The sequence below is a fragment of the Salmo trutta genome, chromosome 1 (assembly GCF_901001165.1).
Source record: "Salmo trutta chromosome 1, fSalTru1.1, whole genome shotgun sequence".
NCBI lineage: Eukaryota > Metazoa > Chordata > Actinopteri > Salmoniformes > Salmonidae > Salmo > Salmo trutta.
In genome coordinates this window covers 48,508,448-48,536,287 of record NC_042957.1, presented here as the reverse complement: position 1 = coordinate 48,536,287, position 27,840 = coordinate 48,508,448, and the positions used below count along the sequence as shown (strand labels likewise).

Below are 27,840 nucleotides of genomic sequence, written 5' to 3'. Positions count from 1 at the left end.
CGCTCTAGTGTCTATTTCGGATGCCAAATTAGATGTGTGGATGTGTGCACGGTCTACTCTGTGTGTGTGTGTGTGTGTGTGTGTGTGTGGCCTCATACTGAGTGTGTTGTAGCTGTGTTGTTGTTGGACGAGGTAATAGGTTTAGGCATGAGGTTATCTTATGGCTTTATCAAAGAGCCCCTATTACCTGGTTGAGACACATTCTGGAATCTGCCCGCAATCTGGACTCAGGGGTAGACGTAACATAGTAAATGAAAATCCGGGACACTCAAATTAATATGATATGTTACATTTGGTATGGTACGTATTCATTTGTGGATGTCCATCATCCATTTCGTATGGTATGTTATGAAATACAAATCATATATGTTGCGAATTGCAATTTGTATGATATGCTATGAATTGCAATTCGTACAATATGTTCAGAATTTGCAATACGTATATGTTACGAATTCCAATTTGTTGTGGCTAACGTTAGCTAGGTGGGTAGGTGGCTTACGCTAATGTTAGCTAGGCTAGGGTTTAGGGTTAAGGTTAGGAGTTAGGTTAAAAGTTAGGGTTAGGGGAAGGGTTAGCTAACATGCTAAGTAGTTGCAAAGTAGCTATAAACTAGTAAGTAGTTGCAAAGTTGCTAATTAGCTAAAATACTAATGTCCGTGATGAGATTCAAACACGCAATCGTTGGGTTACTAGACGTTAGCGTTATATGCCAATCCATCCACCCCTACCAACCACCCTTCTTTTGTTTTTTCCTTAAGCAACCTTCTGTCTTATTTAGCCACACCAAACGTAACAAATCATACTAATTTTAGTGTCCTGGATTTTCATTTACTATGTTACATCTAGTCTATAGTCTCTGCTTTATTTCAGTTACTGAACCAGCGGGTTGTTGCAATATGACATGCATTGCAAGCGGTGTAATTCCAATTCGTCTTAGGTTGTCAAAGTGTAATCTAGCAAGAATGTACTTATATCACAACATGGTAGCTAAACAACACCTCCTCGCAATGTTTAGCTCTCTCTAATGTATTTGCTTTGATAATTCTTATCCCAGATTCTACAGAAACACAAACAGCCCGTCTCATCACAGACCTTGAACATGGCAGTCGTTCTGTGTGGTTAATGATGTGGAATTTGGGAGGGCTGGAGCAGGGATGGAAAGTGAGGGCGAGCAGAGTGATATTGAGTGAATGATTTACTACAGTATCACTGCGTAATGGTACTTGAAATCAGGGCAGTGAAACACAAATGCTCTGTGTGTGAGAGGGATGCAGAGGCATTAAGCTAGGTATTAATAAGTAACTATCAGTAAAGGTATCAACAGTTCAGTGAACAGTTTCAAGAACGATGATGGACAAACATCTAGTGTATTTGTTGGTGCCAGTGCAGTACACTGCTTCACAAGACTGGAACACAAGACTTACTGTCGTCGGGTTGACATATTGCGCTGTAGTTTACTGGCTTACTGTGCTGTGTGAGAGAACTGACTAGACCTACATACGTCATACTACTATTACCAGGGATGCTCGTAGTAATAGTGTGTACAGTAAATGTACGGTAAGGCTTCTTCTCTACTTAGCCTGAGGGAAGGGAACGCATCCACAGAGCTGCTGGTTGCTGCAGTAGCAGCCGCTTGTTCTATGGTCTGTGTTACCATGGACACGGCTCACTGTGGAAATCTCTCTCTGGGATTTATGTTAACTGTTATGGGGGCATGGCTGTTGTGCTCAATGCTCTCACCTACCGGTGTGAAGTTATACATACACTACGTAACAGAGATGTCACACACATCCAAAGTTCAGTCTCTACACTGATAAGTGAGCACTCAAACAGTAAGACAGGTGAATGTGAACAAATCAAACACTTGACAAAGCAACCTTTGGCTGTGTTTGTGTATGGATAATCTCTCTCGTTCTGTATATGTGTGTGTGTGTTTCTATTAGCTGTGGGGTTAGTGAGCATAGGGGGTGGGTGGGTGTGAGAAGGGGACAGAGATACACTGATAGGGATAAAGTGAAAGGGAGAAAGAGAGAGAGGGAGGGGTATGAGGGAGGAGACTTACTATGACTGAACTATGAGTTGGCTGTGAGTGTGAGAGAGCAACAGTGACCGAGAGAGGGAGAGGATGTTTGATAAGCGGCTTGGGAAATGACTGTTTAAGTTTGTGCGTTGAATGCAGAGACATTGTTTGAGCCGGACATGAACAGTGACAGCAGCCCCAAGAAGCGCTATGTATCAACCCTCAGGATGTACATCGGACCCACCAACACTTCCCCTGGGCAGGGAAAAAACATCTTGGCAACCAGTACCACTTCTGCTACTGCCACTAGGACTGGGATAGACACAGCCTCTAGTACAGGTAAGAGTGTGTGTTTGTGTGTGTGAGAGTTTTCAGTGTGTGTGTGTAATGTCTGTCAGCGTGTAGTATGTTGTGGTGATGGGGGGGGGGGGTCTAGGAGTGTAATTATTGGCATTGCTTTCTAGTTGTTCAGGTCAACATTGTAATAGACAAGTTAGAACAGACATTTACCCCAGAGACTGTATAGCTGAGTGACAAGTGACCACACACCATGACAAGGCATTTATCTTTCATTTTCAGACAGTATATTTGCTTGTTTTACATGACAATGACATTTATTGGTTTTGTTTCTGCTTACCAGTTTGATATTGTAGATAACATACTGTATTGTGTTTGGACTCTGTACTTCTTGAGCACTGGCTTTTGTTTTGTCGTTGTTTATAGTTACAGTGCAAGACGTCCGCTGCCATGTATGTATTGAGATTTATTGTGTGTACTTCCTTGTACTTGCACCAACAAGCGCATAGCATGTACAGTATTTCATGTATTTTCAGATTGCCCTAATTAGCATTGGCTTCATGCCCATTACCTGAGAAGTGATGGGTGCAGGAATCTACATGCCCAGTTGTTGTTTGTGAGTGCACTTACTATCTTACATCACATTTACATTTTAGTCATTTAGCCGACGCTCTTATCCAGAGCGACTTACAGTAGTGAATGCATACATTTCATTTATTTATTTTTTATTTATTTTTTTAATTCTGTGCTGGCCCCCCGTGGGAATCGAACCCACAACCCTGGTGTTGCAAACACCATGCTCTACCAACTGAGCTACAGGGAAGGCACTTAAAGGCCATGTGGTTCTTGTTTTGAACAGCCTGAGGAAGGGGTTTGGAGAAAAAACATTAGTCCCCCTGCCCTCGGCCTCCTTTTGCATGTTTTGTGACGGTGTTTCTCTCAGAGTGCAGTATCCTAAACACCTGTAGAGTAGGATGACATTACTGTGACAGTTCCATCCGCACTTGAAAGTAAAAGAGTGTGAATTATATTGTGACGTTAGGGGGGATGAACTTTTTTTTTTACATTCATGGATGATGTGACAATCACAGCTAAGTCAGTTCTAGAAGGCAGATGGATTTTGGAGGATCTGGAAGAGCTCACCAAATGGTCCAGAATGGAGTTCAAGCCTGAAAAAGGGAAGTGTCCAGGAACGGTATCGATTCAAGATTGGAGAGGAGACCATCCCCACCGTCAGGATGGGTATGGTCCTGGGGAAGTGCTAAAGTCCTCTGGTCTAGAGGCACCAAGGTGGTCCACCTCGAGCCTGGGGAAGTGTGAAGAGCCTGGGGAAGTGGTACTGGGCCGAGCTCAATGACAAAGAGAGTGTGTGGAGATGCTCTTGCAAGCTGACATGTGGATGACATCTCTGAAGAAGAGCGAACTGCCAGGCAAGTTTAAGGCATGTGGCTACCAACACAGGGTACTTCCCAGACTCTTCTGGCCACTGCTTGCCTATGAGGTACCTCTTTCAACAGTCGAGGCACTAGAGAGGAAAATTAACAACTTCCTCAGGAGATGGCTGGCGGTCCCAAGAAGCTACTCCTTCATCTGCCTGTACAGCACAGACAGCAAGCTGCAGCTGCCAATACATTTTTTTTGTAGAGGAGTACAAGGCAACAAAAGCACGTCAGGCTATGATGCTGTGGGACAGCAAGGATGAGAGGGTTTGCCAGTCAGAGATCGAGGTCAGGAAAAAAACAGGGCAGCTGGACATGCTGGAAGAGCGTGCAAGACATTTGGAACATGGAAGGGCAGTGGATTAAGTTTCTGCTTTTCTCTGTGTATGATGTGTTGCCCACACCAACAAACCTCCACACATGGGGGTTGGCAGAGAGCCCCAACTGCACACTATGTCACGACTTCCGCCGAGGTCGGTCCCTCTCCTTGTTCGGGCGGCGTTCGGCGGTCGACGTCAGCGGTCTTCTAGCCATCGCTGATCCACCTTTCATTTTCCATTTGTTTTGTCTTGTTTTCCCGCAAACCTGGTTTACATTCCCTCATTACTCGTCTTGCATATAAACTTCTGTTTCCCCCTATGTCTGTGTGTGGATATGTTATGTGTAAATGTATGTGTACTCCAGGCTGGTTTGCACCGGGTTATTGTAACCCGTGTGTGTTTAGTTTTCTGAGTGCCGTGTTTTGTTCGCCTCAATAAAGGGCTCCGTTTGCTACCCATTTCTGCTCTCCTACGCACTCCTTTACACACTATGTGGATGACCAGCCAACCTGGAGCACGTGTCCTCTTGACAAGCACCTCTGACCAATGGAAAGTTCAGGTGTCAGCATGACAAAATACTGACTCGGGACTGGCCGCGGGACTGGCTGCGGGAATGGCCGCGGGACTGGAGCAAGCAAGGAGAAAGCCCAAACAACTCATCCCCTTTTTCATCCACTTCCTCAGGCCAGGAAAGAGCGCAGCAAAGGGAACACGGACCAAAGGGATCCTTGCCACAGCAGGTGACTGGGAGATGTGGGCCAACTTCAAGAAGCAGCTCCAATTCCCAGAGAAGATAGCCAGCACAAACCTCAGACCAGATATCGTTCTCTGGTTTAGAGGACCAAGCAGGTGGTCCTCATCGAGCTCACAGTGCCCTGGGAGGAGAGGATAGAGGAGGCACACGAGTGGAAGCTCGAGAAATACCAGTCCCTCACCCTCGAGTCAGCAGAAGGGATGGAGAGCCTGGAATCTATCAGTAGAGGTCGGCTGCAGGAGCTTCGCAGGCCAATCACTCTAGAGAACCCAGGGGGTGCTCAGCATTGAAGGAGTGGCAAGGAAGAAGCTAGTGGCTGACGTCAGCAAGCAGACAGTGTCATCCCGTTGGATCTGGTTGAAGATTAATGCCAGGGATCAATGTTAAGATGAAAATAAAGATAAAAGTTTAGTTGTTGTCAATAAATATGTGTTGTTTCATAACAAACAGATTTACAATTTAGATACTGTGAGATGTTTTAGTGCCAAGATGTTGGCTGTGTGCTACTGCTGTCTTTATACTCATTTGGTGGTCTGGTGGAGAAACACAGAGGAAGTGTCTCAGTGTTTTTGTTGCAGATGTTTTGGTTCAGGCTTATTTTCCCAATATACATGTGTGGGTTTGGGCTATTTGTGTCTGTGTTGTAGACAATGTAGTAGGTGTCAAGGCATGCTGGAGTCTTTCCTGTAACAGGGAGAGCTGATAAATACTCTGCTAGATCAGAGATGTGGTTAGCACATTAGAGCAGAGGAAGAACAGAAACACAAAAGCAGCGATAAGGGAACGTTGTCAGTAATGCAAGATGACAGGCCAGGCTGAACACCCCACTGTTAGTGCCGGCAGGCTGACCAAAAGTGTTTTAACAGTTGTTTTCCCCCAGGGTGAGAAAACAGAGTGGCCAAATTCCACCCAAATTAGTAGGTCTACCGGTATCCAAGTGCTACAGTACATGTACAAATTACCTCGACTAACCTGTACCTCCGCACATTGTACCAGTACCCCCTGTATATAGCCTCATTATTGTTATTTTATTGTTACTTTTTATTCGTTTTTACTTTAGTTTATTTGGTAAGTATTTTCTTAACTCTTCTTGAACTACACTGTTGGTTAAGGTCTTGTAAGTAAGCATTTCACGGTAAGGTCTACACTTGTTGTATTCGGCGCGTGTGACAAATAAAGTTTGATTTGAGTGTTTGATTGATTGATTGACTTCAGAGCACATGCACAAAGACGTTATATGTACGTGTGGTTGTTTCACATGCCAAAGCAACACAGCTATTGGAGCCTGCGTATAAGGCTGTCATAGAACAGACGGCCTGCTGTATGAATTTCAAATGTGCTTATGATACTCTCTGTCCCCTGACCCCTGTCCCACTCACCACCTGTTACCCTGTCTCTCACCCCACCTGCACCATCTCATCCAGGGAACAGCTGCCCCACACCTACCCCCCTCAGAGGTCTGGATCCACCCCTGTTCACAGAGCCATTGGAGGACTGCTCGGCGGATGAAGGAAGTGACATCTCACTCCGAGGGGCTATCACAGGAAGTCAGCCAATCAGTGTGTCCTGGCTGCACAATGGTGAGCTGAGGACAGGCCTTATTCTCCATGTCCTGCACAGTTTGGCTCTATGCCATTAGAATTCAACTTTATGAATTTGAATAGAAAATGTCTTCATTAAATTCAATTTCCACTACGACATTTTATATCCTTTGCCAAATGGACTTGAACGCCCAAACAGCAAGGTTAATAAAAAGCACATTTGCGTCACTCTGCTGCCCATGTTGCAAATTAGTACTACCTTGTGATGTTTTTTAGTTCTTTATATATCACCACGTTAGAAGGATAAGAATCTACTTTCAAGTGATACTGCTCACGCTCCTCCATTAACGCCTTAATTCAATTTTCATTTCAGGGTAGTGGGTGTTCACCCTCCCACATACTCAGTTTTTCTCTCTTTATGCCGGTCTCTCTCTTTCCCATTCACACTCTCTGAGACGAACAGACACACACAGTGAAGCTGAGGACTAGTGTCAGTGGCCTGAGCTCTGAGAGAGTTTCATGTTGCTGTGTATGGGTGTTCCCGTGGGCAGGTGAGGCAGTGTTTTTTGGGGAGCCCCTCTTCGATGGCAGTGAGACTAGGCTGGTGGTGAGGGAATGCCTACCTGAGGACGCGGGCGCCTACACCTGTGTGGCAGAGAACCGAGCGGGCAAGACCTCCAGCAGCGCAGCTGTGTGTGTGAGAGGTAAGACAACACACACACACACACAATGCTGAAGTGAGCTCAGATCACTGGCGTACCACACACAGATCAGCGAAACTGCAGTATGATACAGCCGGTGGCTTTATTTTGCATGAACACCAACAACACAAAGGGTTAACTGCACTGCAGTAAGAGTTTAGATTCTAATGTTGTGTTTTTTTTTTCTTTTGTCCCTTCTGTTACGGGATACGAAACTGAAATTGTCCCCTGATGGAAACAATGCAGACTTTGAGACTATCTGCGGAGTCCTGAACGCATCTTCACACACTTCCCCTCCCCTCAACAACAGCATTATGGAAAACAGAGGCTCAAAGTTACTACTGTCATCCAACAATGACAGTGTCTTCAGACAATCCAGCTCCCCAATAAGCTCTAACACCCCGAGCCCAGGAGGACCCCGAAAAGGTAAAACAGGAACTTATTATAGACTATCTCTTGTACCCTGAGTGTACAAAACATTAGGAACACCTTCCTAAAATTGAGTTGCACCCCCTTTTGCGCTCAGAACTGCCTCAGTTTGTTGGGGCATGGGCTCTACAAGGTTTTGAAAGCGTTCCACAGAGATGCTGGCCCATGTTGACTCAAATGCTTCCCACAGTTGTGTCAAGTTAACTGGATGTCCTTTGGGTGGTGGACCATTCTTGATACACACGGGAAACTGTTGGGCGTGAAAAACCCAGCAGTGTTGCAGTTCTTGACACATTCAAACTGGTGCGCCTGGCACCTACTACCATACCCCCTTCAAAGGCACTCAAATATTTTGTCTTGCCCATTCACCCTCTGAATGGCACATACACAATCCATGTCTCAATTATCTCAAGGCTTAAAAATCCTTCTTTAACCTGTCTCCTCGCCTTCATCTACACTGATTGAAGTGGATTTAACACGTGGCATCAATAAGGGATCATAGCTTTCACCTGGATTCACCTGGTCAGTCTGTGTCATGAAAAGAGCAGGTGTTCATAATGTTTTGGACACTCAGTGTATATCTATTTTATATTGTATACAACTCTTTAAAGCAGGCAAGGTTATTTCTACAAAAATGCTACATTTACTTTTGGCTCATTTCCAAAGACATTAATATGCTTTCTGTCCAGCACACTATGGGTTATTATAGATACCTGGTTATTTTCTCTTCATTCAGATGAACCACATCAGTCATATTTGGCATTAATCACTTCAACCAATCAATGCTTAGTTCAACAATGGGAGTGTCTGCATGGAAGTCTCATCCAGCTGACTGCCTCTGTATCATTTCCCTTGTTCTGTATAACAATGCTGCTTTGATCTGCTCTCTGTCCAGCACCATGTAGGGGAAGATACAGTCCACTGTAGCATAGCTAAACCTAGAGACAGTGGGTGTGTCCAAATACCCATACTAGCGTACTACAAACTAAAACTGCATAGTCATTTTGGCGTTTCAACTAGTAGGCAGGTAGCCTAGTGGTTAGCGCGTTGGACTAGTAACCGAAAGGTTGCAAGATCAAATCCCCGAGCTGACAAGGTAAAAATCTGCCCCTGAACAAGGCAGTTAACCCACTGTTCCTAGGCTGTCATTGAAAATAAGAATTTGTTCTGAACTGACTTGCCTGGTAAAATAAATAAAAACATTATCTCGTCTTTTCCAACTCATGTGTTTGACAACAACTGATAATCAGATAAATTAATCTGCTGTACCAAAATGAACGAATGACAAGAGTCAACGCAATCGCGCATTAGATGATGAAATTTCACTTACTATAAAACATTATTTTTCGCATACTATTTAGTACGCTGGTATTCAGACCATTTTGTCAACAGAAACTGTAATTGTTAATTTGCTACGTGAAGCTTATATGATCGAATAGAAGTTTTGCAATTGTTAGGTTGTTACGAATGCTCTGATAAGTGGACACGTGTCATTTTCGGCAATTTACCCCAAAAATACTTTATATCGGAGTTGTTCCTGTTGTCATAGAGATAAAGGACTCATCATGGATATAACCCGTTTTAGCATGGACGTTGCCATTGAGGGCTTCCACCATTTTAAACTAGTCACCTGGGTGGAGATTCCTATGAGTTGGGAGCAATCAGCCAATGATGAAGGAAATTGACTACTTTAAAATGGAAAAGCCCATGCTGTCACAGACACTATAATGGCACAGATAAAAATATGAGCCCTCTATTTATCTCTATGGCCTGGTGTTCACGCGTATCTTCCCTCTCATTGGCTAGAATGGTCTGACCTGATCTCGCCTCCTCCCGCCTGCCTTCCATATTCGAGGACATGTATTTCCATTGTTAGAGCTTTCACGCGAATATCTTGTAAATATAATAGACAATCTTTGGTTATGGTCCAGAGAGCGCTTAGCCACGCCCTCCCACACCCTATCACTAACTACCTGCACCTGTGATCTCATCTCACATCACCTCCGTTCCACCAGTGTCCACAGAAGTCACGCCAAAGAAGAGAGCCAGCTCGGGGACAGGTAAGATACACACTAGTCTTTCTCTCCCCCTTTCTCTGTGAACAAGCCAAGAGCTGCACCTGTCTCTCTTTCAATGCATTTATTCTGTATAACATGTCCAGTTGTTGTCCTTGCTTTCATCTATTGTGTTTATATCAACCCACCGCTTTTCATATTTACGTCCAGCCTCAGATACAAGAGCTACACATTTAGTTTGACCCTTTGTACTCTTCTGTATTGTCAGTGTGTATTGTGCTGCTGTGGTGAGGGACTTTGCTCTGGTCTGGGTAAGGCTAGAGTGTTATTGTGTATGAACTGGGTAAAGGTGTTACCAGGTAGAACCATAAAAGGATGTATAGTTCACACGGGCCACCAGTTGCCCATCCCTGACGTAATTGCATACTTTTGTGTAGATAACTTGTTACTTTGTCATTAGATGGTGTAGGTTTACATCGTTCAGTGGATTGCCCAGAATCTGATTTGTCATAATCTAATCTGTGTGTAAGAAAGAAGAAAGTTGTTTACAAGTAGGCCAGTAAATGAATAATTGTATTCAATTTGAAATGGAGTGATTTTAAAATAGGGCTATTTGTTAGGCTAGACGGGCATCAGTTGAATGCATTCCACGAGAGGTTTTGTGACGTCAGTCCTTCTTGTCTCAAAGAGAAAGTGCTTTATACACTCACACCAATTAAAACAAAAGTGCAGCTTTATCACAGTGGTTTTAGTCAAATGTACCATACTGCCATACTGATTTGACTACTGACCAGAAAGATGCTGTGTCCACAAAGCCCTTTGGAGCTTTGCTCTTAAAAGGATTTCTGTAATGTAATGTCAGGGTTATAAGGAAGTCATCTGTACCTGGTTATAAATGATACCTAACCATTTCTATCTTCAGCATTCTTGATAACAGTATTGGCAATTCATTTACATTGAAAATGAATGTTTGGTCTGTATGCTTGACCATGTTATGTACTGGTGTGTGTAGGCGTTTGTAGTTTTCGGATACTCGTGGTTTCATAAGGACTTCTCTTACTTGTGTGGTATGTCATCTGTGTTTGGTCATGAAAACCCGCCTGAAGACCCGCACACAAACCCATACACACAAACACAACAGCCATACAAACAAACAGAACCACTCATACACACACCAGAACACTTACATGTACAAAAACACACACAGTTCTCACACGCAGTTAGTAATGTTTTGTAAACAAATAATTATTGTGGCCCCTTGAGGCCTCTAGTGGACTCTAGTCAAAACTTGTTTTACCCTGTCTTTCACAGCCTCGTTGCAGTTTAAGGATCCCCCATCCCACATTGAGGCACGGCTAGGAGAGACAGCCCGTCTGACGTGTGCTTTCAGTGGATGTCCCCCTGTGGTGTCCTGCTGGATACGAAATAAAGAACCGGTACCAATATTATTTTCTAAAGAGAAAACAACTATCTAGCCTTCTTTTCGTAGCCTTCTGAGCGTGTGAGTGTACAGTTTGTGTCTTTTTGTCTGACTCTCTCTCTGTGTAGGTTGTAGATGGGTCTGAGTTGTGGGTAGAAAGCAGTGATCAGAGCAGTACGTTGGTAATCGCAGAGCCAGGACCTGAGCACTCAGGACGCTACACCATTGTAGTACGAGACCGCAAGAGCTCGGCGCAGCACACCCTCGCTCTTTCTGTCATAGGTAAATAACACTTGCAAAATATTTCTGTGCTTTGTGTGTTTTTGTGTGGAACCTGTTTGTAGCCTGTACCGTGTCTTCTTGGTCCCAGAGCGGCCCCAGTCCCCAGCCTCCAGCCCTGTGGTGTCTCTCCTCTCCGTCTCTCCTCTCTGTTTGGTCCTGTCCTGGTCTGGGCCCTGCTACGACGGAGGCAGTGCTGTCCAGGGCTACGTGGTGGAGGTGAGGAGAAAAGGCCCCGCTGAGTCTGGGGGCTGGAGTGAGCTCACAGCCCATTGCAAGAGTACTTCTTACAAGGTGCGCTCCGGGCTTGAGCCTCAGGGAGAGTACTGCTTCCGGGTGAGGGCCTACAACGTGGTGGGGGTGAGCGAGCCCAGTGAGGAGTCTCAGCTTATCAAGATGGAGCAGAGAGGTGAGCCATGTTGGTGTCTAGTTGATTGGCTCCAGCAGGAGTCGTATACTGTGAACTTCATCATGTGTGGCTGTATACTGTGTGGCTCAGTTGGTAGAGCATGGTGCTTGTAACGCCAGAGTTGTGGGTTCGATTCCCACGGGGGACCAGTACAAAAAATGTATCCACTCACTACTGTAAGTCGCTCTGGATAAGAGCGTTTGCTAAATTACTCAAATGTAAAATGTTAATCAAGCTTGTTTGTCACATGGACTTCATGCCTTCAGCTGCAGAGACGAACACATTTCAACAAGACTTTTTAAACTCAATCAATCTGTTTCCTATAGATTTGTATCATTAGGTGCATCGTTTGATGCAGCCTATCTGATGACTGACAGCTCACATGTCTGTCTCTGTGTGTGATCTGTAGCTGAGCCACAAGAGGAGTCTCCTCGGACATATGAGGACGTCACCATCGACTCCACCCACAAGGTCACTGATCACTACAATGTACTGGAGAAACTGGGAGTGTGAGTATCTCCCATGAAACATTACACAAAAAACACACACACATATGCCTGTGTGTAATGCAGTGTAGATAACAAAATGAGTTAAACTCACTGCCACCAGGTTGGCGATAACATCTCTTATCCTCTGGTAGGTTGACATGAACCAAGATGTCTGTTCATCTAGATAAGGGACACTCATTATCTTGTTTCATGCCAGCTCTTGTTCACAATGTTTTTCAAGTGAAAAAAAAAAATGTTCCCTCCTCTCTGAAATGTCAAAGACATGGCTGATCTGGCCTTGACAAAAACACTTGTTGATTCAGTGTTTAGTCAACAGAGAGGGGAATATTGCGTCACAGAGCATAGAGAAGTGTTCAAACAGACAGAGCATGTAGCAACCCTGATCATCTCCGTTTAGTCAGAATAAGGGATGTGGTTTAATTTTCTGACCCACTCACTCTATCATATCTTTTACACGTGTATGTATCTCTACTAACACCTAGCTCTCCCTCTGAACTCATACAGTATGAAGGCAGAGAGTTGTCGAAGTGATTTAGTGGTTAGGACCATAGAATATAGTCTTTTAATTCTAGTACTGTAGTTAGGACACAGATTTTTTTTCCTGACCATGACCTGATCAGGAAATCCCTAGTGAAACCTCCAGAGTGTTTCCTGGTCAGGTCACATGGTCAGGGATAACTCTGAGACAGCAAGCCTTCCTTTACATTCCTGGTCAGATCTAGGTCAGATCTGGGTCAGATCTCTATCTCCAGATGGAGAAAGTTGTTCTGGAGTCATGATTATACAGACGGTTTGGCACCGATTACCATTACATTATGGTCCATGGGGTTCACAGCACTGTGTGTCTATGTCTATAGCAGGGGTGGGCAAAATACAGATCCGTCCCACGAGGCCATTCAATCCAGCCCGTGGGAGGTTTGAGTATTTATACATTTTTTGGGGAAATTATGATTATTATAGGTACAAAAATAAAGACTCCAGGCGACTCTTTAACGTCTAAAACTAGATATAAAGTTTGTAGAAATTATAATGGACCGATATAACTGCCCTTTTTCTGGCCCGCAAATTTATTTTGACAAACAAATCGCTCCCCAAAAAATCTGTGGGGCCCTTTGTTGAATTTTTTTAATCCAGATGTGGCCCTCGAGACAATGTTTGCCCACCCCCCTACACACATTCATGTAATCATAGACTGATTCTGATTTGTATGGACAAAAGTGTCTCATCAATCCATTGCGTGGATGGCAATATTAATGCAAAGCAACTCTATTCGCTCTGTTTATGTGTAAAGCAGTTAAACTACTCTGTTGGCCATACTTATTCTTCCGCTGCCAAAACCGGGCCAAAACCGTAAAAGCTACCAACACCAAAACAACTTTAAAATGTACAGGCTGACCGTCCGCAGTATGCTTGGAAAAAACTTTTTGATACCCACTTATACTTTTCAGCTCCATAGACTTAAACCATTAAAACAACTAACATTTGCAGTGGTACTGTTGGTAAAAAAAAAAGCACGTTTCGAGACTAAATATACATTACACACTACCACACTATTTGCATGAATCCCAATGGATTTCATGGGTAATAGACTTGAATGGGAGAAATTACTACTAGTCCTCCGCCGTTTAAGCTAGAAACGCCATTCAAAGTTTAAAACGTGCAGACCGGTCTGGAATAGGTTGCTTGTATACTGACCACAACCACGCAACTACTGACCACAACTACTGACCACCGCTACAAACCCCACCCTGACGTTGACATGTGCAGACTGACTCAATATACCGTAAATTCCGGACTATTAAGCGCACCTGAATATAATTTTATAATAATTTAAAAATATATATTATTTTGAACATAAATAAGCCGCACATGTCTATAAGCCGCAGGTGCCTACCGGTACATTGAAACAAATGAACTTTACACAGGCTTTAACGAAACACGGCTTGTAACAAAAATAAATAGGCTTTAACGAAACACGGCTTGTAACAAAAATAAATAGGCTTTAACGAAACACGGCTTGTAAAAAAATAAAATAAATTTGCAGTAAGCTTTAGTTGTCTTTTTGCACTGAGTCAATTCCTCACGCTGCTGTTTCCAACGTCTTATCATCGACTCATTAAGACCAAGCTCCCGTGCAGCAGCTCTATTTCCTTTTCCAACAGCCAGATCAATCGCCTTCAACTTGAAAGCCGCATCATATGCATTTCTCTGTGTCTTTGCCATGATGAGGGTGACAAAATGACTACCGTAATCAGAATGATGGGAAGTTTGAGAGCGCTCGATTCAATCTAAACAGTTAACAAAAAAGTTGTTTGACCTTAACCCGTTCGGCAATTTCATTGGCCTAATGAAAGCTTCATGCCGCCAAAAAACTGAGCACGTCACAGAATGTGTTTTTTGGAAGAAAAAAAATTGAAAGCGGGAAAAATCCATATATTAGCCGCGTCATTGTTTAAGCCGCGAGGTCCAAAGCGTGGGAAAAAAGTTGCGGCTTATAGTCCGGAATTTACGGTAGATACCTTCAACACAATTTTTTGCGATCATTCCTACTTCATAAACTATAAAGCTGGTTGTATCCCCATTCATTTCAATGGCGGCATGCAGGCTTCAACATTAAAAACTGAAATCGGTGCCACAACTTTTAGACAAAACATGTTGAGAGCTTAAAAACACTTTATATGGCTTATGATGATATACTGTAGTGCTCCCTCTACCCTACTATACCAGCCCACTATAACCCATTATAGTAACTCTACACCTACAGCCAATCCAAAATAGGTCACTATCACTAACCTGTAGCCTATGAAAAATCTATTACTACCATTATTACTACAGCCGCCACTACCGCTACAACTTCTTTCATTACTGTGAAAAACACCTAAAGAGGAGCAAGCAAACCACATTTTCTAGTTAACGACGTCGATCTCCTGTGACACTCCACAGGGGGAAGTTTGGCCAGGTGTTCAAACTGACTCACAAGGAGACGGGCCGTGTGTGTGCAGGAAAGTTCTACAAGGGCCGGCGGGCCAAGGAGAGGGAGGCGGCCCGTAAAGAGATAGAGCTGATGAACTACCTCCACCACCCCAAACTGGTCCAGTGTCTGGGGGCCTATGATCTCAAGCCAGAGATGGTCATGGTCATGGAGTTGTAAGTATAGAATCTAGACAACAACCATTGACCACAATACATGGCAGTGGAAGCCATAGAGCCCTGTGTAGAAGTAAATGCATGACGTCCGCTGTCACTAATGTGAATTGAGTTCATTTGAATTGAGTTGGATTGAATCAAATTGAAAATACAACCTTATTGATCCCGTGATTGTATGTGTGTAGCATTGCCGGAGGTGAGCTGTTTGAGCGTATAGTGGACGACAGCTTTGTGCACACTGAGCCGGCCAGTGTGCACTACATGCAGCAGATCGTGGAGGGGATGGGCTACATGCACCAGCAGAACATCATCCACCTGGACCTGAAGCCTGAAAACATAGTGTGTGTTGACCACACTGGCACGCGCATCAAGATCATTGACTTTGGCCTGGCCAGCAAGCTGGGTGAGTGTGGGGCTGGCTGAGGGACAGAGCCAATGGTTTTGAATGGTGCTGCATGTTTTGGAAGCGTTGTTGGTTTACATTGCAACACCTGGAAAAGGAATGATGTCTGCCTCTGTGTTCACTGTGATATATGGTCTGTGTCTTAAATGGTAACCTATTACCTATATAGGGAATAACTTTTGATCAGGGCCCATAGGGCTGTGTTTGAAAAAGGCCCTGGTCAACATTAGTGCACTATGTAGGGAATAGGGTGTCATTTGGGATTCATCCTCATTACCCTGAGGTGTTGTCTCTCCTCCAGACCCCTCCACTCCCCTGAAGGTGATGTACGGGACACCAGAGTTTGTGGCTCCAGAGGTGATTGGCTATGAGCCTGTTAGCTTAGCTACAGACATGTGGAGCATTGGAGTCATCTGCTACATATTGTGAGTACTAAGGCAATTTTCTGTTTCATTCATTCTCAATTAGACATTCTTCTCTGCCTACAACAGGGCTTGACAAAATTGAAATTTTCTGCCACCTAGTGGCCATACATTGGTATTGCTCATATATCAAGTTCAAATCCATGTGCGTGTGTGTCTGCGTGCGTGCGTGTGTGTCTGCGTGCGTGTGTGTGTCTGCGTGCGTGTGTGTGTCTGCGTGCGTGCGTGTCTGCGTGCATGTGTGTGCGTGTCTGCGTGCGTGTCTGCGTGCGTGCGTGCATGTGTGTGTCTGCGTGCTTGTCTGCGTGTGTGTCTGCGTGCGTGCGTGTGTGTCTGCGTGCGTGTGTCTGCGTGCGTGCGTGTGTCTGCGTGCGTGCGTGTGTCTGCGTGCGTGCGTGTGTCTGCGTGCGTGCGTGTGTCTGCGTGCGTGCGCGTGTGTGTCTGCGTGTGTGTCTGCGTGCGTGTGCGTGCGTGCGTCTGTGTGCGTGCATGTGTGTGTGTCTCTGCATGTGTGTGTGTGTGTGTGTGTGTGTTCAGACTGAGTGGCGAGTCTCCCTTCCAGGGTAACAGTGAGGCAGAGACCCTGGCCTTGGTGACTGGTGCTCAGTGGGAGTTTGACGAGGAGAGCTTCGAAGAGATCACTGACCAGGCCAAAGACTTCATCAGCTCCCTGCTCAACAAGGAACCAAGGTCTTGGACAACACCATATTCCTGTAGCAATATATAGTGTCTGAGTGACTGTCTATGGATGAGCCTACCTTTGTCTCCCCTCTAACCCTCTCTGTCTCCTCTCTAACCCTCTCTGTCTCCCCTCTAACCATCTCTGTCTCCCTTCTAACCCCGCCCATATGTCCTCTAACCCTCTATCTGTCCCCAACCAGGCGCAGGATATCCTGTGAGGAGGCTCTGGTCCACTCTTGGATAGCTGAGCCCATCTCAGCAGACCCCAGCACCACCAAGTGTCTCTCCAAGGAGAAGATGAAGAGGTACCTCGCCAAGCAGAAGTGGAAGGTAGGTAGTGAGTTCCCCACCAAGATGACACTTTGTATTTTACTACATTTCAGTTCTTTCATTATTTCATCATCCCCCAGTTGGTGTGTGAAACTGACTGAAGCCTCTCTGTGTATCTCCTGTAGAAAACAGGGAAAGCCCTGCTGGCGCTGAAGAGGATGGCTCACCTGTCTAAAGCCGATGGGCCTGGCTCTCCCACCACCCCTGCAGAAGGTGAGACCTCCCTCCATACTTCCAAAACCTGCCATACCCAATACAAACCATGTCCGTTTCTCATAACCCTACCATTCCTCATGTGATATACAGGGGTGCAACTTTTCATTATGAAATTACATTTTTGTCCCCCCCACAGTTTTATAATTGGAATGTGATACAAAATGAGGCAACGGTGTGCTTTAGGACCATGCGAACCCACTTCTAAAACCAAAGCCCCTAGTGATATGACCCTGTTAGCCCGGTCAACCAGATGAGCACTACGCATACCATTGGTTGACTTGTCCTCAGTCTGGCTGACCAGGCTATGACCCTGATGTGAGCCTTGACCCTGTGTCTGACCCCTGACAGACTGCCCCCTGAGTCCTGAGGCAGAGCAGGCCCTGCAGTCTCTAGAGGTCAAACTCCAGGGGGTGCCCCAGTTCTCCCTGACCCCAACGGACCAGACTGCCTCCCAGGGCTCCACCGCCCGCCTCTCCTGTCACCTCACAGGTACCTACCTATACACTGCAAACAGCTTCCATCTCAATCGCTTTATTAGACGTTTGGTTGTCCGAATTACACGTTCAGCTGGGGCTTGTAAGGATTTGAAATGCTTTGTTTTAAAGTTGGACATTAAGAGCAATCATGCCTTACTAAGTCCCTTGCTCAAGGACACGCAGATGCATCCTGCTGTGTAATACACGTTAAGCTTTTTAGTTCAAGTGTGTAACTACATTCCGTTCCTGAGCCCTTGTCATTGGATGTTTCCTCTCTCTCACCCCTCTGACCTCTGACCTCTCCTTTCAGGGTATCCTGACCCAGAGGTGGTGTGGTTGAGGGGGGAGGAGCCTCTGGAGGAGTCATCCCGGGTGCAGATAGAGTATGAAGAGGACGGGTTCTGCACCCTGGTCCTGGCCCAAGTTGGGCCAGGGGACTCGGATGTTTACACCTGTAGGGCCACCAACGACCAGGGGAAGGCACTGTGTTCAGCCAAACTCATAGTAAAGGAATAGGTTTGTTCAGAACAGTGAATACGTATTGAAACACAAACGTGCAGAAAGTCAGACGCCCATGATTGTGAAATGTCTTTGAAACATTCCAGAAAATGTTGTGTAGCGCTTGAACCACTAAACTCTGTACGTTACGGCGCTTGTGATTGAAAACCTCTAAGTCCTACTAGTTATTTTGGACATACGTACGGGTTGGAAAATAATTCTCCTGTGAATTAAGACTGTCAATAGAGTGTCTTAATAGTAAAGGAATCTTTTTGAACCAAGTATGGTTGTTAAACATTTGCCATATGTAACTTTAATGTGCATGTATTGTAACCGCTATGAATTTTGAATAATTTTCTTTTTCTCAGTGACCTGTTACTGTACAAACATTTTATAGTTGCCTCTAAGACCAATGGCTTTTTATTTTTACAGTTATGTCCACCAGATGACAGCATACTCTTTTGAAAAAGAGTTGTGGCGTAACAGCAGCCTTGTGGAAAATGTGACAGGAAGCATATAATTCCACAGAATTATAACCCCACTGTGTGCTACAGATTACTATTTTATGTCTACTAATTTAAGGGCTGGATTCAATCCCTATCGCTGAAAACCTGCGCTGAGCGCGCCTGAAATTTTAAAGGTGATTTCCAATTGAGCCGGTTTGCTGTAAATGCAGTTGCCACTGACGTTGCCTTTAAATGTCAATCGCGATACGGATTGAATACAACCCTTTTATTTTTATATAAGTAATTTCAACCATTTAGCTGTTGAAATGTGTTCCATGTTTACATGGTGAAGAGCAGGAAGCCGCTGAAGGTGTTATAGTTCATGAAGATATCATGGACCAGCCTGTTAGCCTGTAACTCAACATAGACATTATCTCCCACCTCCAGAGGAATGACCACTGCGTTTCTGCCACTGTCATGGGTTCCTACAGTGTCCCAGACAGACACCAGCCTCTGGCCATTCTTGGTCAAGCACACTACAGAATTAGGAGGGTTGTTCATCATCGTGAAATGGAAGTAGTACATTCCTTTGACCATGGCAGTGAAGATACCTGTAGGGACATAGCTTTTAGTTTCTAAACACAACACGATGCAACACACAGAGAATATCTGGTACCTGTGGTAGGGTTGTAGGCGCTGCCGGTGTTTGAGAAGACATTCTTGTACCTCAGGGGAATGGGAGTTGTGAAAGGTCCAATGTCCTCACTGTCATCGTCTGTCTCCCAGAGACTTGCGGAGAAGGCCACCTGAGAACGGCCTGAGAGAGATACAGGATGGATGCGATTACCTATATTAAAACAGTGTACAAAAGCCTAGGAACACTTTTCTAAAATTGAGTTACACCCTCCCCCTTTTGCCCTCACAACAGCCTCAATTGGTTGGGGCGTGGACTCTACAAGGTGTAGAAGCATTCCACAGGAACACATACACAATCCATGTCTCAATTGTCTCTAGGCTTAAAAATCCTTCTTTAACCCGTCTCTTCTCCTTGATCTACACTGATTGAAGTGGATTTAACAAGTGACATCCATAAGGGGTCATAGCTCACCTGGATTCACCTGGTCAGTCTCATGGAAAGAGCAGGTGTTCCTAATGTTTTGTACACTCAGTGTATATCGTATCAGTTGTATACAATAATGTATTCAAAGATCAGAGGCTGTTAGAAAGTTAAATATAGGATAATCCCTGTAATATACAGAGAAGCAATGGGTGGATAGAAGGTTAGTGACGTGAAAAGCGTTACATTACCTCCAGTTCGTCTCTTCAGCTTCGCCACTTCATTCTCACTGGTTTGTAACCGGATCTCCATGAGTCGCAGTTTCTCCCACATGACTCCTAGTTTCTCTCCTATAAATTAATTCATCAGAGAACCAGTGTCAGATGGGTAGCATTCATCCCTGCGGTCTCCCCGAGAGACAGATAGACAGCAGCATAGTGGCAGTAAAAAAGAGTGCAATACAATTAATTCTCAAACTCATGTTCTTCTGAAACCTTTCCTGAAGTACAGTTCTGTGTTATTTCTCAGCCTAGTCTCCCTCTTTATAAATATGCCATCAGGAAGTAGAAACTACTACATTTTTCTGAGAAGTGCTAAACACTTTTTTCTTTTTTTTACATTACTTACTGGTCCTTCAGGTTTTGGGCAGGTGAGCAAATGGACGTGACATTCTGATAATCCATTGACTTCCTCCAGTTACAGTTTTTCTTGATTGCTAAAACACTTTGAATGAAACTGGGGTCCACTTGATCTCCATCATAACCTAACAAGCACAACACTAGTCATTTCTCATTGCTTTCACACACAGTGCAAATTCTAAGCACATTTTTGCAAAACAGTAAACGCAACTCTACAAAAGATGGAAAAGTCAGTTGAGTAACACTGACGTCGTTGACCATGCAGCACCTGTTATTCATGCATAAAAGAGGTCACCTCTGTGTTGCTATTTACAAGAATGGACCAAGTAAAAGGCGCTACATGGTCAATCCAATGTCTGCATTGGCCGTACAGCCTTTACTGTGATACAGCCTCTGCAGAAGTCAGGGGATTCATACTTCTTGCGCTTAGAGAAGCAGAGCAGCCGAGCAAGAGCTGTTGTGATGGAAGTTGTCAAGGAAGTGAGTTTGTGTTTATAGAGGAACTCTCGCCCCCATCTACCATCAATGAATCATGTCAATGCGGAGCTATACAGCATGCCCCCAGAGGCTCCACAATTGTGTCATATCCTCCATACAGAGCCTCCGACCACAAATCCACATCAAGCATAAATTGGCTTGAGAGGCCGAGGGCAAAGTAAAGCCTATTCAGCTACTCATTATGTCCACTAGAAAGCAACCTATTAATTGGCGGAAGAGAAGTCAATGTTTGGCTTTTTCAGTGGCTTGATATGACACATATTGGCAGAGAAAAGTGGATTATAACAGGGAAGTAATTGATACTGTAGCCCTACATAATGTTCTTTGAACCAGTTATGAGAGGATGAATGGGGAAGGCCACCATTACACTTATTTTGGTCATGCATCCCTGTCGGGAGACAAGGCTTCTAGGTTGGGGGGGACGAGTGTCATAAAGGTGTCACATCAACCCCAAGGTGGACTAAGTCAGATGGTTTATTAACTAAATCAATCCATCAAATTATGCCAAAAGTGTTTTAACATTGCAATATCAAATCAAATTTATATAGCCCTTCTTACATCAGCTGATATATCAAAGTGCTGTACAGAAACCAAGCCTAAAACCCCAAACAGCAAGCAATGCAGGTGTAGAAGCACGGTGGCTAGGAAAAACTCCCTAGAAAGGCCAAAACCTAGGAAGAAACCTAGAGAGGAACCAGGCTATGAGGGGTGGCCAGTCCTCTTCTGGCTGTGCCGAGTGGAGATGTTCAAATGTTCATAAATGACCAGCATGGTCAAATAATAATCACAGTAGTTGTCGAGGGTGCAACAAGTCAGCACCTCAGGAGTAAATGTCAGTTGGCTTTTCATAGCCAATCATTGAGAGTATCTCTACCACTCCTGCTGTCTCTAGAGAGTTGAAAACAGCAGGTCTGGGACAGGTAGCACGTCCGGTGAACAGGTCAGGGTTCCATAGCCGCAGGCAGAACAGTTGAAACTGGAGCAGCAGCACGGTCAGATGGACAGCAAGGAGTCATCATGCCAGGTAGTCCTGAGGCATGGTCTTAGGGCTCAGGTCGCCAACCCAGACAGGAAGACCACGTCAGCGACTCAACCCACTCAAGTGACGCACCCCTCATAGAAGAGCAACAGTAAGCCAGTGAAGATGCTACAGGGTTTAAATTCAAATGACTGTCATTCATCTATTGGCAAATAGCCTAAATCAGTCTTCAGGTCTTTTGTGTTGTGCTCCTTCCTGGCTCTTACGCAACTAATTCTCAAGTCATGTGCCTTCCTGGAACTGTCCTGATGGAACAGAACATTGGTAGACAGTAGGAGAACAGGTTTACTACAGGACAACTTTCTCTTACTGGAGCCGAGTTGTTCTCTTGGCTGTTGAAACAATACTTTCTACACATCTGTAATCCTACCAACTTTAACCTAGCTCCATCTTGACGATTACAGTAATCAACAATGAACAGAAGACACGCAGTTGACAACATACAAAATAAATGCATGAGGCACAAAGAGTTTATCAAAATATGAGCTTTTTAATTTTCCAGTCACACACCAAAAAAGTTGTATTAGTGTCAGAAGAAAAAGCTGACCGCTCAGATGTTTTTGAACACTGCAAAGGAGTCACTTCATCTTCTATAACAAACATCCACTTCCATCCCAAATAAAAATAGTATGTACATTCAAGTAAATTAAAGTTTCTGTAATGCAAATAAATAGGTGCTTTTGTGTACATAAGAACAAAATCCAAAAGAGAAGACCCAGTCTCTTGCACAAGGCATTCCATGTTGAAATTGAGTGGTGAGTGGTTTCAGGTGGTGGTGAGGGTTTTCAGGTGGTGGTGAGGAGTGGGACTTAGTCCATGTGTCGGTTAGTGAGGGCCCAGGTAGGGGTCTTATGCTGCTCGCCTCCTTGTTGGCACCTCTTTGAGGGGACCGCGGTGGCCCCAATATAGTTTGGCTGCCCGCGACTCAAAGGCGTTCACCATCTGCTTCACCACCTCGTCAAAGAACAGGGTGGCCAGCTGGGAGTGCAGCGGGGACCTGAACTCGAAGGATACCTGAAGAGAGAAGGGGAGAAAATAAGTACACTCAAATGCCATAACCATGCTGCTGACACAAGTGTACCTATCCATCTGAGGAATATCGTTTCCTTTGAGTATAGTGCTCATATCCAAACGAGGGACCACCATCTGTATTCCTGATTTAATGGCTGGCTGACAGACACACAATGAACTCATTCTATTCCTCACTATTCCTGCCAAGTCATCCTAAGGCCTTTCTTAAATGAGGCTGTCCAAAAGACAGTCTGTCCTCCATCTCCCAAATCCCTCACCCCATTTCCACTACAGGCAACCTGTCCCAATATTTGGGTCACAAAGTTCCTGACAGGGAGTAGAGAGGGAGAGATATCACTATGACCTCTCTGGCCAGCTATGTGAAGAGGCTAGGAACACTACTGGATATAAATAAAACCTAATTGCCTTCACTCAACTTTTCCTTACAAAAAAAAGTATCTTTATAGGTTGAGAGAAATGCAAGGCCTGGTGTAAAACTAGCCCCCTGGCAGGCAATTTGATCTCAAGCCCTAAAGTTCATTAATAATCACTCATGTTCGTGTGAGTAGACCGACGTAACATTCATAAATGTTAACTACACTAAGACGTGTACTTCAGTAAACTATTATCTAACCTTGCTGACTTTTAGTCTCAGGCTGACACCAAATGAAAGTGAACTGTTCTGGTGGACAAAATGGTGGTACTCACATGGAAGTTGATGTTGCAGGAGTCTGGTTGGTCCTCGGCTGCAGGTGTAAACCTCCATATCGTCTCCAGGTGGCTGAAGAGGGATCCGTCTGTACACACGGCCTGGGAGACAACATGCACACTCATTACACACTGCTCTTGTCCAGGATATGGCCCCAGACAAAGCCTCTCTAATCCTTGCTCTATGGACGTAGAAGCACAATGTTAGCAGCTAGGTGATCCAAAAAACGATTTAGTATTTATCCCCTAGGAGGATCTAATCAAATGTATTACAGATGATTTAACCCATTCAGCCATTTGAAACCATTCAGTACATTTGAAACCCACAAGTTACAGTACTGAAATTCCACATGATATGCCTTCAGAAAGTATTCACACCCCTTGACTGTTTCCACATTTTGTTGTGTTACAGCCTGAATTTAAAATGAATTACATTGGGATTGTGTCACTGGCCAACACACAATACCCCATAATGACAAAGTAGAATTAAGTTTAGAAATTTTTACAAATTTATAAAAACGTAAAGCTGAAATGTCTTGAGTCAATAAGTATTCAACCCCTTTGTTACAGCAAGCCTAAATAAGTTCAGGAGTAAAAATGTTGCTAAACAAGTCACATAATAAGTTGCATGGACTCACTGTGTGCCATAGTGTTTAAGGGAACCTATTGGTAGATGGATAAAACAATTAAAATAAGCAGACATTGAATATCCCTTTGAGCATGGTTTTGTTATTAATTACATTTTGGATGGCGTATCAATTCACCCAGTCACTACAAAGATACAGGCGTCCTTCCTAACTCAGTTGCCAGAGAGGAAGAAAACCACTCAGGGATTTCACCATGAGTCTAATGGTGACACATTAAAACAGAGAGTTTAATGGCTGTGATAGGAGAAAACAGATAATGGATCAACAGTGTAGTTACTCCACAATATCAACATAATTGACAGAATAAAAATAAGGAAGCCTGTACAAAATAAAATATTCCAAAACTTGCATCCTGTTTGCAATAAGGCACTAAAGTAAAACTGCAAAAAGTGGCAAAGAAATCAATTTTATGTCCTGAATACAAAGTGTTTGCCCCAAAACATAACACGTCACTGTGTACCACTCTACATATTTTCAAGCATGGTGGTGGCTGCATTATGTTATGAGTATGCTTGTCATTGGCAAGGACTAGTGAGTTTTTTAGGATAAAAATAAATGGAATAGAGCTAAGCAGACAAAATCCTACAGGAAAACCTTGTTCAGTCTGCTTCCCAACAGACACGGAAAACAATTCACAAAATTCAGCATGACAATAGCATAAAACGCAAGGCCAAAGAAGACAGTGAATATTCCTGAGCGACAGAGTTGCAGTTTTGACTTAAAAATCGTCTTGAAAATCTATGGCAAAACTTGGAAATGGCTGTCTAGCAATGATCATCAACCAACTTGACAGAGCTTGAAGAATTAATAAAATAAAATACATTTGCAAATATTGTACAATCCAGGTGTGCAAAGCTCTTAGATTTACCCAGAAAGACTCACTGCTATAATCACTGCCAAAAACGATTCTAACATATGTTGACTTACAGAAATATAATTTATTTAATTTTTAATAAATTTGCAAAAATATCATGTTTTCACTTTGTTATTATGGGGTATTCTGTGTTGATGGGTAAGAATTATTATTTTTTATCCGTTTTGAATTCAGATTTTAACAACAAAATGTGGAATAAGTCAAGGGGTATGAATACTTTCTAAAGGCACCCTAAATAGGGCACAATTTCCATATTGATACAGGATGTCTACCCTCTCCTTGCTATAAACCGTGTTGTACAATGTTATCGGGGCTTACCTTGACTTGGTGGTTTGGGACAACCATGACCTCCGAGGTGTAACGCTCCACGATGGGAGGGAACCCAATCTCCAGCTGGGCCCGGACATCCCCGTTCCTTCCCTTCACGACCCGGGACTTCTTACACCAAGGGACAAAGTGCTGGTACTGGTCCACACTGGCCACCACACTGTACATCTGCTCTGGAGTGTACCTGGATGGGGAAGGAGAGGGGGATCCAACAAGAAGATGCTCAAAGGACTACTCATGTACACTTGAAAAATAGTAAGTCAGGAGTAAACATTGGACTGTGATATAGGAAAGATACAATATGCTTCGGTCTATTTCAATCCAACCACATGCTGAAGGGTATTGAAGTTGAGAATAGGAAAGTGGGGCTTTAGAGTCACCTCTGGTCAACACGGGCTGACAAGACAGAGGGGCAGAGAGGAGTTGTGTGTGTGATGATGTCTCACCCTAGTGTGCGGCTCTCAGAGTACTCCATCCTGCGGGCAGTGATGGAGGCAGCCAGGTTAATGAAGCTGCGTGAGGGTGTGGTCTGGAGGAGGGGGGAGGACAGCGGAAGGGTGGCACGCCGTGCTGACAGGACCCCACAGCTGCCCAGGTGTCTGGGAGGAGGGGAAGAGGGAGAAAATGTGTTAATCTTAGGTAAAGCATACTGGTCTTATGCTCACATAGGTTTAGTCACCTGCTGTAGTGACCTGCTGTAGTGACCTGCTGTAGTGACTTTTTTGTTTGATAGTCAATCTTTCCAAACTCCAGAATAAAAAAATAACTGTTTTAAAGTATCATAACAAAGACGATCTAAATTATTTTGTCCCAGTTTGGTGAAAATAGTCTGGTTGTGTGTTTAAATCCCAGACTTAAAAACAATGAGATCAGATCAAACCCTTTCAAAAAGCTCTATAACTTCCACTATGTAGTAGGCCCATCTAAAATGGTTACTGAACTCAGACGAATGTGACGGATAAAGTAAGACACCTGAGGGTTATGAACAGAGCATGTTGACTGCACCGTGTGTAGGAATCTAGAAGACCTGCCAGAGGGACCTGCCCTTCCTCTCTCAGTCCTGTGACTCAAGAGACTCAACATTCCAATACAACATCTCACATTGGCCTGCTCAAAAAACATTGCCATACAAAATATCTCACTGCTTCATAAATGAAACCCCCAGCTCCTAGCCAAATTGATAGCCTTCCCTACATAATCACCTAGGCCAGTCCTTCCTGAACTTTTTCATTCATGCCCCCATAGCCACAGGAAGATGTTTGCGGTAGCGTGAGCTGCAGATGGCTGTATCACACCCCTAATACAGGAGTAGTAAAGGCCTAAATATATATTTTTAAGGGGGCCCTACTTCCCACATCTATGCATGCCCCCCTTTCATCATGAGGGAACATCTCCTGCCCCCCACAATTCTAGCCTTCAAATTTGTATTCTAAACATAATACAGAGGAATGATTGATTCTGCTGGTCAGAGTCTGGGAGACAGGTAGGCTGCCTATTACTAGGGAGAGAAACAGACATGTTGGAGCCTACTGCCTGACATTCAGAGAAACAGACATTTTCTAATTATGTAGCCTAATGTACACCAATATAGGACAAACCGTTATCAATCGCGAGATGTGCATCTTGTCACTTCGCAATAGAAACTTTCTCCATTTGGAAAATATATATATATTTTTTAAAATCTTCCATAATTCTTAACATGTTCAATTGTACTGCACTATTATTTGTTCCAAATTAGCTCAGGATTTTACCAACTTTAATTGTAACCGGAAATCCAGCTAAATTGTCTACATTTTTGTTTTGTTTCTTATTTTGTTAGTTTATCATCTACCTCTCTGCTGCCCCCCTGCAGACCCCAGGGGGAGCATCCTAGGCCTACATTTTATACAAACGTCTCAGATTTAAAACCTTTTTTTTTTTTATGTACTTTTTTTATTTTATTGCCATTCTATTCAACCATTGCGAAAAACAAATAAGGCACCGGCTACAGTTGGTGAATGATCAAAATAGCCAACACGTCACCGGTTGTTGCAAACTTGCTGGAGAATCGCTCACCGGCATTTTTGCACTTACCTGTTGTTTGCTCTGTTGGGATTTCCTCGTACAACTTTTGAAGAGTGTACTTCAGACATCTCAACCAGTGCCCGGAAAAGAAGAGGAGTGGTTTTGATGGCCATGCTCGAGGTTTGTGGGAATGCAAATTCTCAAAAGTGTGAAGTGAAGCGTTTACTCCCCACCTAGCCCGGCTTTGTCCAAGGTCTGCTATAAAATCATGTGTCAGGTTGCATA

At 44.1% G+C, this 27,840-nt stretch overlaps 2 protein-coding genes across 2 annotated transcripts; one reads left to right on the top strand and one right to left on the bottom strand.

Moving 5' to 3' along the window:
- The first annotated feature begins 2,055 nt into the window (after window positions 1-2,055).
- On the top strand, window positions 2,056-18,713 carry LOC115198091 (myosin light chain kinase, smooth muscle-like). Its single transcript, XM_029759777.1, has 17 exons — window positions 2,056-2,359; window positions 6,255-6,410; window positions 6,923-7,075; window positions 7,319-7,498; window positions 9,517-9,561; window positions 10,828-10,952; window positions 11,065-11,218; window positions 11,307-11,624; window positions 12,034-12,133; window positions 15,077-15,280; window positions 15,466-15,683; window positions 15,985-16,108; window positions 16,643-16,795; window positions 16,987-17,116; window positions 17,242-17,329; window positions 17,681-17,821; window positions 18,119-18,713. Exons 1-17 carry the CDS (start codon window positions 2,200-2,202, stop codon window positions 18,322-18,324), a joined length of 2,655 nt encoding a protein of 884 aa, XP_029615637.1. The 5' UTR covers window positions 2,056-2,199; the 3' UTR covers window positions 18,325-18,713.
- Window positions 18,714-22,451: 3,738 nt separating this feature from the next.
- Window positions 22,452-27,766, bottom strand: LOC115198082 (coenzyme Q-binding protein COQ10 homolog, mitochondrial-like). The gene is made up of 5 exons (XM_029759767.1): window positions 27,625-27,766; window positions 25,998-26,150; window positions 25,543-25,735; window positions 23,704-23,805; window positions 22,452-22,998 (listed from the first exon to the last, which is right to left on the bottom strand). Exons 1-5 carry the CDS (start codon window positions 27,726-27,728, stop codon window positions 22,834-22,836), a joined length of 717 nt encoding a protein of 238 aa, XP_029615627.1. The 5' UTR covers window positions 27,729-27,766; the 3' UTR covers window positions 22,452-22,833.
- Window positions 27,767-27,840: the final 74 nt, after the last annotated feature.